Below are 17,194 nucleotides of genomic sequence, written 5' to 3' on the forward strand. Positions count from 1 at the left end.
TTCTCGTATTCATTCGAATCCGGTGGATAGGAACCGGTTCTCATCCATACGAAAAAACTATGTCTTGCATCGTATTATAAACGGCTTTCCGCGGATATAAAAATGTACAATTATAAGATTAAAACCAGTTTTTTAGCCCCGAGGTACCGAAGGCACGGGCTAAAAAACTTGATATATGATAGAAATAACTATTAATTGGTTTGTTCACTAAGTTTAATGTTCCACTAAAAAGTGTAATCTACAGATGGGGTAATTTTGTGTATCATTGGGAAGGTATATCAATTTATCGGTTGTTGGCTTATCCTATTAGATTCCGGGATCTAAATGGATAAGAGAATGGATGATAAAACTTTTTGGAAACTGTTGATGTGTACTACCCAATAAAGATTTAATCAAAGTACCCAAAGTTTTTAAGCCTAAAAGTCTATGAAGCTGTTGAGACCAGAAATATTTAAAGTCCAATGTCCCATACTTCAGATCTATTTTTAAAAAGTAAATTTTTGCTGTTTCAAGAAAAGTCATTCCCATCAAACAAAACTTTTTTGTGCCTTCATTTTACTATAGTAATTGTACGGAAGTGACGTTCTGTTGTTCAGAGTAGCGAAGCTCCGCTGTTGTAAGGTTTCTATGTCTGTCAAGATTTTAACTTTAATTTTTCAGAACTATTTTCAGTGGTCTGTTTACTACACTATTCCTCAAATCTTTATAATAACGTTTTCTTATTAGTTGAATTAACAACTTTGGAAACTTTTAATGAATTTTGATTGGTTGGTTATGTGTTCAAACGTTTCAACGAATAATTTTAATTTACAGAAATGGTAATTCAGTATTTCATCATTGGGGATGTACATCAATTTATCGGAAATTGTCTTATCCCGTTTTATACCTGATTTTCATGGCATTAGGTTAATTTTAACCTTAATTTAATAATTTTATAAAAGTAAAATTACGTCCATGTGTCTGTCTGTGCCGAAAGATCTCACTACCCCTTTTTTGGAGTGAATCGTCAGAAAGTGTTATTATTTGATTTTGGGGTGGGTACCTTCAACTTTCATAATGGAAAATTAGCTACTTAAATTTTATTTCTCGTATTGATTCAAAACCGATTCTAATCCGGTGGATTAGAACCGGTTCTCATCCATACGAAAAAACGATTTCTAGTATCGTATTATATCCAGTTTTCTATGAATATAAAAATGTACGATCATAATATTAAAACCAGTTTTTTAGCCGGAGCCTTCGGCACCTCAGGGCTAAACAACTAGTTTTAATCTTATAATTGTACATTTTTATATCCACGGAAAGCCGTTTATAATACGATGCGAGAAATAACTATTATAATTCTTCTATAAAACTAAGCAATAGGCTTTTTTTGTCTGTAGCGAAAGATCTCGCTAACCAAATAACCAAAATTGTTCTCTTTTAAGAAAACATAACCCGCCATTTTTATTTTATTTTAGAGGCTTCTTTTTGCAAAATCGCTTATTGTATATAAAGAAAAAAATATCCATACATTTAAAACTAATGTATATTTTTCTAGAAAACATTACCGCAGAATTTAAAGTTTAAAATAAACTTTTGTTTTATTAAAAGCTTAATTATATGCTTGATAATAAAGTGATATTCAGCTTTTAGGATTTAACAAGGACTATTAGGTACATAGGTATATAGTGCAGCAATAACTAAATAACAATATCTATAATACAAAGTAGAACGATGTCTGACTGTCTGTTTGTTTGTTTGTAGCGAAGGATCTCGCTAACCGCTGAAGCGATCGGGTTCTCCTTTATAGGGTAGCTTCTCATAGGTCCCGGAAAGGTTTATAACTATTTTCTTGGGGAATGGGACACCCCCAACCCCACCAAAAAATAAGAATACCCCCCCCAAAAAAAAAAAAAAAATTCTTTTTAAAACTAAAATTAAAATAGTGGTGTCGACTACCCCCTCACCAAAAAAAATCCCTCCCCCCAAAGAATTTTTCTTTCTTTTAAATCTAAAATACGAAAAATTGGTTTGATCAAACCTCTTAGGGCAAAGCCCCTAGAGGCTTGGGGCGAAGCCGCTAGTTTGAAATAAAGTAAATATTTCATAAATATCTAATTTAGTATTATTATAATACAGGGAGGGAGGAGACATTGGGATGTTTATGACACTAGTACCCAAAGTTTTGTAATTACGCTTTCTTATTCGTTGGCTTCACAATTTTTTAACTTTTATTGAATTTTGATTGGTTGGTTCATTAAGTTAAGTTTCCAAATGTTTTAAACCACTAATTGTAATGTAAAGGTTAACTTTGTTTTTTATTATTGGAGATGTTCATGAATTAATCTGACATTGTCTCATCCCTGGTTATAATGTCAACACAAGATTGTAATTGTCAAAAGTGAATGGTAGATATAGGTTCTTGATATTAAAAAAGATTATTAATTCTTTTTCAGATATCCGAAATGTTCGTGGTATCTTGTCCGGGTGAGTTAGTATTTAATTCATTGTTAAAATTGTCCTATTGATTTTAAGCGTTGCATAATGATTCCTATAACACTTGGTTACGATTTAGAAAGTGTAGCATCTCTATAATCGTTATCGTACATCCATTAAAACAAAATTATTTTTTTACTTTTTGACAAAATTATTTGTATGATGTTATTATCCTATTCAATAAATTTTTTGAACAAGGACAACAAGAAAAATTATTTTATAATGAATTCCTACAAATATAAGTATGCCCTTAAAAATAACCTGTAATAAGCAATTTTGCAATAAGTTTACCTAAAATTTGGTATAGCTGATTTTAAAGCTTCGCTTTTATGGATGTTTTTATCCTTATTCATCCTTACACTAAAGTAACAAGATGTTTCTTTGTCTCTGTGTTTGTACCAAAGGATCTCGCTAACCGCTGAACCGATCGGGTTCTCCTTAACAGGGTAGCCTCTCATAGGTCCCGGTTAGGTTTCTAACTATTTTGGGGGAGGGTACCACCACCGTCCCAAGAGAAATTGCCACTAGAAAAAAATTACCCTAACTAAAAAAGAGACTTCAACGAAACATAAACCAATTATTTCTCTAATTAGATATTTGAAATAAAAAAAGCATTCAAAGTGCCACTAGAGGCCTCTAGGGGCGTAGCCGCTAGTATCAAATAAATTGATAAAGTTGACATATTTGGTGAAATAAGAAAAGAATTGATAGTTGATGTAAGTCAAATCAATATTTATTAAAAACAATGATCATTTTTTTCCGTCCTCTTGGGGCTAACTATAAACCGGTTTGAATCTTATAAATTTTTCATCTTTTTATCCGCGAAAATCTGTCTATGATAACTACTATACTTTTATATTTTGTATTTAGGTAGCAGAAATCAAGAATTTGGTCAACTATTAGCATGTCTCACTGAAAAGGTAATTTTAGGTTTATAAGACTATTAAAATTTTATTTCATTTTTTTAACATTTTATATCCACAAAGATAAAAAGTAAATAATTTGAATTACATATCAATTTATCTTTAAAACCTCATACTTCTTTTTAAAAGCGAAACTTTTCTATACTTAGTGTCGGTCCGTGCGTCTGTTACGTTTTGCTCTTATTGTTAGTTTAGGCATGTTAGAATTGTTCCTATTGTGATTCTTGTGGTAGTTAGATAATTACAAAACTAACTTTCTGCTATTATCTATCTATCTACATAGTATTGTGAGATGGTACACAAGATGGATGCCCTAATCCAAGAATTACAGAACTGATAATATCTATCTATCTATTTAGTATTGTGAGATGGTACACAAGATGGATGCCCTAATCCAAGAATTACAGAACTGATAATATTTATCTATCTATCTATATAGTATTGTGAGATGGTACACAAGATGGATGCTCTAATTCAAGAATTACAGAACTGATAATATCTATCTATCTATTTAGTATTGTGAGATGGTACACAAGATGGATGCCCTAATACAAGAATTACAGAACTGATAATATCTATCTATCTATCTATATAGTATTGCAAGATGGTACACAAGATGGATGCCCTAATCTAAGAATTACAGAACTGATAAATCTATCTATCTATCTATATAGTATTGTGAGATGATCCACAAAATGGATGCCCTAATCCAAAATTACAGAACTGATAATATCTATCTATCTATCTATTTAGTATTGTGAGATGGTACACAAGATGGATGCCCTAATCCAAGAATTACAGAACTGATAATATCTATCTATCTATTTAGTATTGTGAGATGGTACACAAGATGGATGCCCTAATCTAAGAATTACAGAACTGATAAATCTATCTATCTATCTATATAGTATTGTGAGATGGTCCACAAAATGGATGCCCTAATCCAAAATTACAGAACTGATAATATCTATCTATCTATCTATCTATCTATTTAGTATTGTGAGATGGTACACAAGATGGATGCTCTAATTCAAGAATTACAGAACTGATAATATCTATCTATCTATCTATATAGTATTGTGAGATGGTACACAAGATGGATACCTTAATCCAAGAATTACATAACTTAACTTGCTGATGTTATCTATCTATCTATCCATCCATCTATCTATCTATTTATTATTGTGAGATGGTACACAAAATGAATGCCCTAATCCAAGAATTACAGAACTGATAATATCTATCTATCTATCTATTTATTTAGTATTGTGAGATGGTACACAAGATGGATGCCCTAATCCAAGAATTACAGAATTTAAAAGATAAAAATGATAGAGTCATCAAATTTCAAGGAACAGTTTATGTTAAATACAAATTTAGCCTAAAATATTATTAAATTATTATGATAAAGCCTCCCCCCCCCCCCACATGCCTAAATAATAATGACAGCAGGGGTGATTAGGTTTATCATCATATACATCAAATTTCGTCCAATTTCTTGTCCCTGAAGATTCCTGATAAATATGACATAAACTTCTCTATTGAACAGAGGATAATTTTTCAAATCAAGGTGACAGCATTATGGGTTTGTTAGGTAAGTCAATCCATCTATTTATTTATCTATCTATTCATTCATCTATCTATCTTGGTATCTATCTATCTATCTCATTATCTTTCTATCATTATATATATATTTCTATGTATCTAGCTTCCACTTTTTCTGAGCCCCCAAGAAAACAACCCACTAGCTAACCCTGTGCACGCCACCAAATAAAACTGTTAATAAAAACTTTTTTTTGTGGATAATTAAACCAAAGGTTGCGTGATTATTTGTTAATCTATATTTTTTTTTATTTATAGACCAAATTCACAAGTTAAAAGCAAAACAAGACGAAGATAATAGTTCCTGCAGAAAATATATCAGGTTCGTTGATTGTTTTATAATAAAGTAACAGGATGTCTGTTTGTTTGTTGGTTCTATAACCGCTGAACCGATATAGTTCTCCTTTTCAGGGTAGCTTCACATAGGTCCTGGGAGGATTTATAATTATTTAAATCTCTCCCCCATAAAGAAAGAAAAAAATTAGAATTTTTAAAAACTAAAATTAAAAATGGAGGGGTGGTTGACCCCCCCCCCCCCACACAAAAAATTCCTCTCAACTTTTTTCTTTCTTTTTAAATCTAAAATAAAATTGGGTTATCTTCCTCCTAGGGAATTAGACGCTAGTTAAAGTTATAGGATGTGTATTTGCCTGTTTTACAATATCTCTTAAATGGCCAAATTGTTTTGCATCTTTTTATCTGTTATACAAGATCCCCTAAATGGCAAAAAAAGTTTTTTTTTTTTATCTTTTTGTAAATATGTACAGCATGACCCTCGAAAAAGTATTTTTAAGCATCTGCAGCCCTTATTTCTCAATGAATAATTAAAAAATGCATATGTCCTTGTTCCACGTAAGTAGATATAAAAATATTTTTTTTACCTCCATTAACACTGGAGATTTTTAGTGCTAAAGTTTTGAAAAAGTGACTGAGGAAAAAGTAACTTTTAACATGAAACGACTTTTTTAGCAAAATTAAGCTAGAAATCCTTTTATTTTTGTTACTAGCAGAAACTTTATACAAAAATGAAATAAAAATTTAGTTTTTGAGTAAAAAGCATTTTTTTACACATATTTTTTGAGTCTTTTTAGTTTAATGATATTTTGAAAAACTTACTTATTAGGCAAAATTGTTTAAGATTAAAAAACCAAATAAATCTCTATGAATATAGCAGGAAAATTGTTTTTGTTTCACAACCCTAACTTTAATAACAAAAAAAGTTATAAAGAAAATAAAAATAAACATAATGATTTTTTAGTCTAAAAAGCTTAATTTACCCCCTATTAAATAATTGAGATGTCAGAAAAGTAGGCGGAGCAACTGTCATAATTAATCCTTTTCTATAAATAAGGGTTAATAAATAACCTAAAATTTGCAAATAATCAATTCATTCAGTAGTATTTTTTGCCATTAAAAATTTATATTTTTTGGTGGAATAAAAAAGAAATATTTAGTTAACTTGTTTTTCTTTGTGTCTCATTATTCAGTTGCCAGAAAAACATAATATAACCATCCAAAAAATAAGAGAAACAAAAAAATACTTTTTCTCAGTCACTTTTTCAAAACTTTAGCTCTAAAAATCTCCGGTGTTAATGGAGGTAAAAAAAAATATTTTTATATCTACTTACGTGGAATACTATGGAGAACAAGGACATATGCATTTTTTAATAATTCATTGAGAAATAAGGGCTGCAGATGCTTAAAAATACTTTTTCGAGGGTCATGCTGTATTTCGGCAGAACAAGGAGGTAAATTTCACCATTTTGGAAGCTAGCCTTTAAAGTTCAGAGATCTAGAGATCAGATTTGTAGTTTGCTAACAAAATTGTCAAAATAATTTAACTTTAATTTCAGTGACACAAAGAACTTGTTAGAAACACAAATCAGGTAATTTTTTGTATTAGGGACACGGGGATGGGACAATAGGTGGTAAATTTATCTTAAAGGGATAGAAAAGTTAGTCTTTCTTTCCTTAAATTATATTTATGTAAATTGTAAATGACGGGGAGGAGGAGGGGATGAGGTTTGATTCAGCAAATAAGTTTGCAATCCAAAAGCTTGCAGATTTAGTACTAGCAGACAAAACTCGTTCATTTATAGTGTTCGTTGTCTGTAAGAAATAAAAAATCGGGTTCAGGTACAGCAAAAAAATACTTTGTGGTGTACCTGTCCTCTAGAGGTTATCCAGGTTAAGTACACCAAAATAAGACCTTGTGGTATTCCTGTCCTCTGGATGTTATCCAGGTTAACGTACACACAAATAGGACCTAGCAGTGTACCTGTCCTCTAGAGGTTATCTAGGTTCAGATACACCAAAATAAGGCCTTGTGGTGTACCTGTCCTCTAGAGGTTATCAAGGTTAATGTACACACAAATAGGACCTAGTGGTGTACCTGTCCTTTAGAGGTTATCCAGGTTAATGTACACCAAAATAGGACCTAGCGGTGTACCTGCCCGTTTAGAGGTTATCTAGGTTCAGATACATCAAAATAAGGCCTTGTGGTGTACCTGTCCTCTAGAGGTTATCAATATCCAGGTTAATGTACACACAAATAGGACCTAGCAGTGTACCTGATCTCTAGAGGTTATTCAGGTTAATGTACACCAAAATAGGACCTAGCGGTGTACCTGCCCGTTTAGAGGTTGTCTAGGTTCAGATACATCAAAATAAGGCCTTGTGGTGTACCTGTCCTCTAGAGGTTATCAATATCCAGGTTAATGTACACACAAATAGGACCTAGCAGTGTACCTGATCTCTAGAGGTTATCCAGGTTAATGTACACCAAAATAGGACCTAGCGGTGTACCTGCCCGTTTAGAGGTTATCTAGGTTCAGATACACCAAAATAAGACCTTGTGGTGTACCTCTCCTCTAGAGGTTATCCAGGTTCATAAACCAAAATAAGGCCTTGTGTTGTACCTGTCCTCTAAAGGTTATCCAGGTTCAGATACACCAAAATAAGGCCTTATGGTGTACCAGTTTTCTAGAGGTTATCCAGGTTCAGGTACACCAAAATAAGGCCTTGTGGTGTACCTGTCCTTTAGAGGTTATCCAGGTTAAGTACACCAAAATAAGACCTTGTGGTATTCCTGTCATCTGGATGTTATCCAGGTTAAAGTACACACAAATAGGACCTAGCAGAATACCTGTCCTTTAGAGGTTATTTAAGTCCAGAAACACCAAAATAAGGTTGTGTCCTCTGGAGGTTATCCAGGTTTAGGTACACCATAATAATACCTTGTGGTTTTCCTGTCCTCTAGAGGTTATCCAGGTTCAGGTACACCAAAATAGAGCCTTGTGGTGTACCTGTCCTCTAAATGTTTTCCAGGTTCAGGTACACCAAAATAGAGCCTTGTGGTGTACCTGTCCTCTAAAGGTTATCCAGGTTCAGGTACACCAAAATAAGGCCTTGTGGTGTACCTGTCCTTTAAAGGTTATCCAGGTTAATGTACACCAAAATAAGGCCTTGTGGTGTACCTGTCCTCTAGAGGTTATCCAGGTTCAGGTACACCAAAATAAGGCCTTGTTTTGTTACTGTCTTCTAAAGATTATCCAGGTATAGATAATTAAGGTAATCTTATTATAAATATCAAGAAAAATGACATTACTTTTTGATAAATCATAAAGCATTATAATATAAGCGAGTTTAAACTCTACAAACAATAATCTCCCTAATCCTAGAGAATCTCTAGATTACATTGTTGATTAAAAGCAATAACCAATAAATTCTCCTATCTTAAGTTATATTAACTAAATTAACGATTGTCTTTCGGGCATCAACTTACCCCTTTAATTCCGACGTTTTGTAAAAAATAAACCAAAAATAATCCTGTTATAAAAGTTGTCGTTGCGCCCCGATCATATGGCTTAAATCTGAAAACAAAATAGCCGAAAACCATCGCAGGTCCTATATGAAGCTTCCCTCGAAAGAAGAACGCTATCAGTTCAGTAGTTATTGGGATCTTAATTTCTTGTGACAAAAAGAATTAAATACTTCTTATAACAGGATATATGTTTGTCTAACTGAGTGTCTGTATATTTGTATTGAAGGATCTTGTTACTGCTGGACCGATATGGTGCTCCTTTTCAGTAAAGCAATGAAGGTCCAGGGAAGGTTTATTTTGAGAAAGTGCCCCTAAAGGACTAGCCTCTAGTTCTACACAAAGTAAAACATTATTCTCGTATTCATTCGAATCAGGTGGATAGGAACCGGTTCTCATCCATACAAAAAAACTAGTCTAGCATCATTTTATATCCAGCCTTAATATAAAAACTGGTTTTAATCTTATATTTGTACATTCTATATCTGCGGAAAGCCGTTTATAATACGATGCGAGAAATAACTATTATTTTATCTATTAAGATCTTACTAACCACGGAAACAATTGAGTTCTCAATTTTAATGAAGCTTCACATAGGTCCTGCAATGATATCCCTCCCCGTAATATTTGATAAAAAAAATTAACTTGAGGCAACAACTTCAAAATGAAATAAATAGATAATGATTTAGAATACGTGGTTATAGCAATTTATATCTAATAACTTTTTCATAAGTAATTTAAATAGTAGCGAGTAATAGCTTTACAAATAATAACAGGACCTTTAAACAGGTGGACTTTTATGGCTGATACCATAAAACGTAATCTTAAATTAGTTCTTTTCTTTGTTAGCATAAAAGGACATTCCATTGCAAAAAACGCGATATTCAGTTTGTTTAAATATTCAATTAATTAGGTTTTTTCAAGAATGTCAAGCGTGGGAAAATTTTTTGAACGTGGGAACCATTTAATTTTCATTTAAATGGTACATATGTTTTTCATTTAATTTCATTTTTAGGACCCGTGAGAAAATTTTTTTAACGTGAGAACCATTTAATTTAAAAAAAATATGTTTTAATATAAAGAAATGTTCTATCAGTTTCAAACCTTTTTCATTCGATAGATCATACTGACTTTGGAAAAACTGTCAGACCGATTTTTGAAATTCAATCTGTGAAAAAAGATATTCAAGTTTTAATTTTTTGTTTTGAAAATATTATTTTACATGTATTGACGCCATCTTGGATTATGATGATTTTTTTTTGTTAGAAGATTTTTTTTCTAAAATATTTTTAAAAAATTAACTTTTTACAATAAAAAAATCTTTGAACTTAAATTGACCAATAATTCAAAGATTTTTTCTCTTTGATTTGGAAGATTTTTTATGATTTTTATTTTTAATGTCAAATAAAAACACAACAGTGAAAAAAATGAAAATTAAATGAAAAAACGTTTTATGATTTTATTCAAGAAATTATTTGCTAACATCACCTTTTTGTTGCAATAGAATGTTATTTAAGCAAACAAAATTTAGCATAAAAGGATATTTAAATCCCTCGGTATTAAATGATGAGCTAATGCTCGATCATTTAATACCTTGGGATTTAAATATCCATTCCATTGCAAAAAACGCGATCTTTGGTTTGTTTAAATGTCCATTTATTTAGCATTTTTCAAGAATGTCAAGCGTGGGAAAATTTTTAGAATGTGGGAACCATTTATTTTGATTTAAATGGTACATATGATTTTCATTTAAATTCATTTTTTGAACCTGTGAGAAAATTTTTTTAACGTGAGAACCATTTAATTTTCATTGAATTTCATTTTTTGGAAGTGTGGGAAAAAATGGGAAAAAAATTATGTTTTAGTATAAAGAAATGTTCTATCAGTTTCAAACCTTTTTCATTCGATAGATCATACTGACTTTGGAAAAACTGTCAGACCGATTTTTGAAATTCAATCTGTGAAAAAAGATATTCAAGTTTTAATTTTTTGTTTTGAAAATATTATTTAACATGTATTGACGCCATCTTGGATTATGATAATTTTTTTTTGTTAGAAGATTTTTTTTCTAAAATATTTTTGAAAAATTTACTTTTTACAATAAAAAAATCTTTGAACTTAAATTGATCAATAATTCAAAGATTTTTTCTCTTTGATTTGGAAGATTTTTTATGATTTTTATTTTTAATGTCATATAAAAACACAACAGTGAAAAAAATGAAAATTAAATGAAAAAAACGTTTTATGATTTTATTCAAGAAATTATTTGCTAACATCACCTTTTTGTTGCGTTAGCTCATCATTTAATACCTTGGGATTTAAATATCCATTTATGCTAAATTTTGTTTGCTTAAATAACTCATTTATGCTAAATTTTGTTTGCTTAAATAACTCATTCCATTGCAAAAAACGCGATCTTTGGTTTGTTTAAATGTCCATTTATTTATCATTTTTCAAGAATGTCGAGCGTGGGAAAATTTTTAGAGTGTGGGAACCATTTATTTTGATTTAAATGGTACATATGATTTTCATTTAAATTCATTTTTTGGACCCGTGAGAAAATTTTTTTAACGTGAGAACCATTTAATTTTCATTGAATTTCATTTTTTGCAAGTGTGGGAAAAACGGGAGAAAAAATATGTTTTAGTATAAAGAAATGTTCTATCAGTTTCAAACCTTTTTCATTCGATAGATCATACTGACTTTGAAAAAACTGAGAACCATTTAATTTTCATTGAATTTCATTTTTTGCAAGTGTGGGAAAAACGGGAGAAAAAATATGTTTTAGTATAAAGAAATGTTCTATCAGTTTCAAACCTTTTTCATTCGATAGATCATACTGACTTTGAAAAAACTGTCAGACCGATTTTTGAAATTCAATCTGTGAAAAAAGATATTCAAGTTTTAATTTTTTGTTTTGAAAATATTATTTTACATGTATTGACGCCATCTTGGATTTTGATAATTTTTTTTTGTTAGAAGATTTTTTTTCTAAAATATTTTACAAAAATTAACTAACGCTCGATCATTAAATATCCATTTATGCTAAATTTTGTTTGCTTAAATAACTCATTTAAATCAAAAATTTTACACCAAAACAAATTTTTGTTTTGAATTTAAAAATGTAAAAAGTTTTTTAAAAATTGTTTTATGACTAGAAGTTTTTAAAAATTAAGTGAATGAGTTTCCCTAGTATTAAAAAGATGAACTAAAAATGACAATTTTCATTAGGATTTAAATTAACCCTTTATTTCCGATATTATTAAAATACAAAAATATTACCTGCATATTTTAAATAAATAAAAATCAATTGTAACAAAATATGTTAAATATAATTTGCTTTTAAATGATCCAAAAGAATTGTTTCTTTCTTTGTTAAAAAATTCCCCCCCAAAGTTTGAAAATGAAAATTATTGAAACTGTCATTTAGAACGTTATTAATGTGAAAATGCTTTTTATTAAATTGATTTTGGTGAAAATTCGTTGCAATAGTTTTTTTTCTGTATTATATGTTTAGTTGGGAGGATAATATTGGTTCTCCTATCTTAAATCTTTTTTTTATTTAAAGTAGAGAGCTTTTATGTCTGTAGCAAAGGATTTTGCTAACCGCTGAACCGATTTTGTTCTCCTTTACATTGTAGTTTCTTATTCATAGGTCTTGGGAAGGTTTAAAACTATTTTTTGGAAGGTTGCCAAACCCTCCAAGAGATACCTCTAGGGGCGAAACCGCAAGTAAATTATACTGAAGACTAAAAAAGTATAAACAATTATAAAATATGCTTGATATGAACTTACTTTAATTAAATACATATTAATAAGGAGTATACAATAATATAATTACACCTGATAGACCTAGAAATCATCTAAGAGAAGATAAATATGTTCAATCACTCAACTGTTTTATTCTACAAATTTCTTTGAATTAGTGCGACTATCTCCTTACAAAACAATGAATATTAAGGTTTTAAAAATAGCGAAATTTTCCAGAATGTTTTATTATATCTGTCTTTCCTCTTATTAAAGTAACATGAGGTCCGTACGTCTGTGTGTCTTCAGAGAAAGATATCGCTAACCACTGAACCAATATGGTTGTCAAATTTGAAGTAAAACTTCTTTTAGGTCTAGGAAAGTTTTATAACTCTTTTGGTTAATCTAAGCATTGCAAGAGGGATCGCCAGAAGCAAAAAAATAATCAAAAGACCATAGAAATTTGTAATCATTTTTTGTCTGTTAGTTTGTATGCATCTTTTTTTGCGCAAAAATTTTATTATACTAAAAATACGAAGTTTTGGAAGAAACGTACTGGCTATATTTCAATGTTTTGTGTAATAAATTTAAGTTTAACATATGGGAAAAATAGTCCTATGACAAACACAGGAGTTCCAAACGTCGGAGTGGACAAACGCAGGAGTGGACACTTAACCTAACCTTACCTATTTTAAACCATATTTTAGGTTATTTAAATGCCTAACTCCTGCGGGGGGCTTGTTTGAACATTCATATCTTAACCTAACCTAATCTGTATAGAAATACTTAATTAGATTAATATTTTAACACTCCTGCGTTTGTTCACTCCGACGTTAAGGACTCCTGTGTTTGTCCTGGAACCGGAAAAAGCTGTATCCAATCTTATACATACATATGTTTTTTTTAACTAAAAAGATTGATTATGTGGTTATAAACTTTGGGTAGCAGTGGAATTTATTTAACCCACCCAAAGTTTATAGCCAGGTTCTTTTAACCCTTAACGGTCGGGGGGGGGGGGGGGGGGGCGTTGAACGCCCCCCCCCTCCGGTTTTTTCTATCTCATTTTCTGTGTGTGAAAGATGAAGAGCCCAAACTGCTTGACTTTTTAAGTATGGGTATGACACATAACTGAGAGTTGGAATTTTTTGAATATCTCCATCCTGGCGGGCACAGGATGCCAGCAAATCTGGCAGGGTCATCCAGGTAAAGAGCAAAAATATTTTTTTGACTAAAACAAAGCATTTTATCATACCAAAATACTAAAAAACCCTCTAGTAGTACATCCTTATATAAAATACAGGTGTTCAAGTCACTTTCAGGTTCCAGGTATGATCCTGCAGGTCCTGATCCTCCAGGTCTCCAGAAATCTTTAAAAGGCTCCTGTGGCCGCAATTTTTGACTTAGAGACTTCAAATTTTAAACTTAAGCTTTTCTTACATGTTTTCATAACGTATTAAAATTTCATGAAGATCCGCCGCCGTTTTCCCGCCGACCGCCGACTGCGGCTGCTGGCAGCTGCCAAGTACAGCTGCGGCCGCTAAAATTTATATTTTGATATTTCTAATGTAAAATTTACATAAAGATAAACATTTTCTGGAAAAAAAATTTTCTTCTAGCTTCAAAAATAAGAAAATTACAGCCGTTTGAAACTTTTAAGTAAAAAAGGACCTAAAAACAAAGGTTGTTAAATAAAAGGGTGAAGGAAGCGAAAATTGACTTAGACTTATAAAAGGTCGGAAATTCAGTATCAAACAGGGGACTTGCACAAAAAAATTTAGCCCTCTAGCTCTAATAGGAACTGAGATAATAAGGGGGGGCGTTGAACGCCCCCCCCCCCGACTGATTAAGGTGCGGCAAGGGGCCCGACTGTAAAGGGTTAATAGTCGCGTTGGTTCAAAAAATTTGAATTTTGTTGTTTCAAAATATAGCAGTATCCAATGATTCAAATCTACAGAAGGGGTATTTTTGTTCATCCTCATTGGGATTTTCAACCTGCACCATTGTCAACCACAACACTGGGATCTAAAGGGAAAAGACAATGGCCAATAAATTGATGTACATCCTCAATGATGATACACAGAATTATCTCTTCTGTAGATTGCAAATAGGGGTTGAAATGTTTGGACACTCAACTTAATGAACCAACCAACCAAAATGCAATCAAAGTCCCCAAAGTTGTTAGGCCAACGAATAATAAAACGTTGTTATATAACTTTGGGGACAAGTGTAATAAACAGCCCAATGTCCCCTCCATCCCAGACCATAATATCTATCTATCTATCTAGAGATTTGGAGGAGTGCCAAAATAAGAAAATTCTGAGCCTAACAGATCAACTAAACACAGGTTTTTATACAATACACAAACATAGGTGTATAATTACTACTACTTTATATTAAACAAAAGATTACTATTAAAGTTTTCTTCAAGATTTTAACTGTTTTCTCATTAATAATTTCTTGACTAGCAGGTGTGTCCATAGCTTCTAGGGGCTCTGTATTCATAGCTTTAAACCTTACCAAGACTTAAATCTGACAAGAAATAGCCTAACAACACTAAGGGACCTATGTGAATCCTACCTAAAATAGTAGTTAGTAAGATCTTAGGCTTCACACAAAAAACCTTAATACTTTTTATAATAGGCTAGTTTGCTAATTTGTCAAGTATTGAATAAATAAAAATGATAAAAATAGATCGAAAAGAGAACAAGTTAATCCATAAGAGTTTGGAGGAGAAAACTACAGAAAATCGGACGCAGGTAGCAATTTTTTCAGAAGATTTTTTTTGTGCTAATGAAAATGACGTCATACTTTCCATTGGTAAATTAAAATGTATACTGGCCTACCATTTATGATTTATAGTCTTTGTATTGGCCTTTTATAAGTAACTTTTTAGACTCAAAAAAGAGCTTAATTTTTTCAAGAAACATTTTTTGTGAAGTTTTGTTTTTCTAGTTGAAATATATAACTTTTGGGCGGTAAGCGTAAGAACGCGGCAAATCATGTAAGATAAGCTAAAGTTCAAAATGCAAAGTTTTTAAGTCAAAAACTGCAGTTTCCTTGAAACCAGTAGAATCAGGACCTGTAGGATCATACCTGGAACCTAAAGTTGGATTAGACATACACCTATACCTTTCCATTTTGCTATATAATGCGAAAGTTTGAATTTAAATCATTTATTGCCTTCTATTTTTTACACACAGTGAAAAAAAAGCTGTGGGGGAAATCTTTTTGATCCTAATCCCCCAATCTTTTATGGTTATTAAATATATAAAAATATAAAAGTAACAGGATCTGTGTGTGTGTGTGCATGTGTGTTCTGTATACCAAAGATTCTCGCAAACAGCTGAACCAAAGTGGTTCTCCTTTACAACGAAGATTCTCATTGGTGAAGATTTAAACCATTTTTGGGGAGAGAACCACCATCCTCCCAAAATAAATCGCCCCTAAAAATACCAAAAAATATTGTATGTGTGTGTACTAGGGTGGGTCGATTTTGGACATTTTTTTCTGTGACTAAAGCGGGGATCTGCAAATGATTTTTATGAGTATAATACACCTCTGGACGATTTAAAATTTTTAGCCCTCTAGCACTAATAGGAACTGAGATAATAAAAGGAAAGGACTTGAATGTCGTCTTTGCATATTTTTTTTATTAATGAATTACATTTTTAAGTGGTTATTTATTAAATTGATTACTTGTTATGAAATTATCTTTATTTTATTTCAGTTAACATCACTGAGAGAGGAGGTAGAAAGTAACCAGGCAGTTTTAAATCCACGTCTTACACAAATTGAGAGTAAGCTATGCAAAAATAAAGTTTTAATTTTTATTAGTTTTCCATCTATCTTTAGGTCGTAATATATCTAATTTACTTTACTTCTTAGTGCTAGCTATCTTTTTTTTTAAATATCTGAAAGCCAAGAGAAGCTTTTGTATAATTAGGTTAATTCCACCCGTCCATCCATAAGGGTAGGCCTTTTTCGTAGATTTAAAGATGTAAAAATTCACCTATTGATTTCAAACTTTGATGATGATTGCTTTAGCAGGTCCATTTAAAACATGCTGATTTTGAACTTTTTTGACAAAAACATGTATGTAAATATCCTATCTATTAGATTTTTGGAATAATGATTCTTAGGATAACAAAGTCCAATATTATGAGCGAATGGTTTCTATAATTAAATCCTAGAGTATCCTGTATTTGCACAATTTTGCAACACATTTATGTTAAATTCGTTTAGACTTACAAATTAATGTTCTGCTTATTAACTTCTTATAAAGTTCTGACTTTTTACAAAAGTTATTCTTCGTTTGTCCTTCTTTCTGATTTTAGAGCATCGTTTTTATTTATTTTGTCATCCTTGTTATCGTACATTTTAGCAACATTTTACTATCATACTATAAATAACAATTGAAAAATTACATCACTAATACATTTATTAAGTACCTTTTCAGTCTACTTTTCTAAAAATAGAGCATATAACTTTTAATTTATGATTTCGTGATGTATACATTAGAAACTTTATAATTACAATGTTCCCTATAAAAGTTGGGGATACGGGGTTTGGGAAGTTGAAAAATAGTATTATAGACAGCTTTCCGCGGATATTTAAATTAAAAATT

The 17,194-nt window shown here is 31.2% G+C and overlaps 1 protein-coding gene and 1 long non-coding RNA gene across 2 annotated transcripts in view; both read left to right on the forward strand.

Moving 5' to 3' along the window:
* Positions 1–2,442: 2,442 nt before the first annotated feature.
* On the forward strand, positions 2,443–4,797 carry LOC145333252 (uncharacterized). The gene is made up of 3 exons (XR_013884479.1): positions 2,443–2,469; positions 3,349–3,398; positions 4,666–4,797. It is a non-coding gene; the product is annotated as an uncharacterized LOC145333252 (long non-coding RNA).
* A 157-nt stretch (positions 4,798–4,954) lies between these two features.
* LOC145334807 (uncharacterized) overlaps positions 4,955–17,194 on the forward strand; it is a 28,617-nt gene continuing 16,377 nt past the window's right edge. The window contains exons 1-6 of the mRNA XM_080180413.1: positions 4,955–4,995; positions 5,262–5,325; positions 6,857–6,889; positions 14,856–14,914; positions 15,262–15,326; positions 16,298–16,367. Coding sequence (XP_080036539.1) covers positions 4,983–4,995; positions 5,262–5,325; positions 6,857–6,889; positions 14,856–14,914; positions 15,262–15,326; positions 16,298–16,367 — 304 coding nt within the window. The 5' untranslated portion in view covers positions 4,955–4,982. The remainder of the gene's footprint in view (positions 4,996–5,261; positions 5,326–6,856; positions 6,890–14,855; positions 14,915–15,261; positions 15,327–16,297; positions 16,368–17,194) is intronic.

This window comes from Acartia tonsa, chromosome 12 (assembly GCF_053477335.1).
Source record: "Acartia tonsa isolate MP-2025a chromosome 12, ASM5347733v1, whole genome shotgun sequence".
Taxonomy (NCBI): domain Eukaryota; kingdom Metazoa; phylum Arthropoda; class Copepoda; order Calanoida; family Acartiidae; genus Acartia; species Acartia tonsa.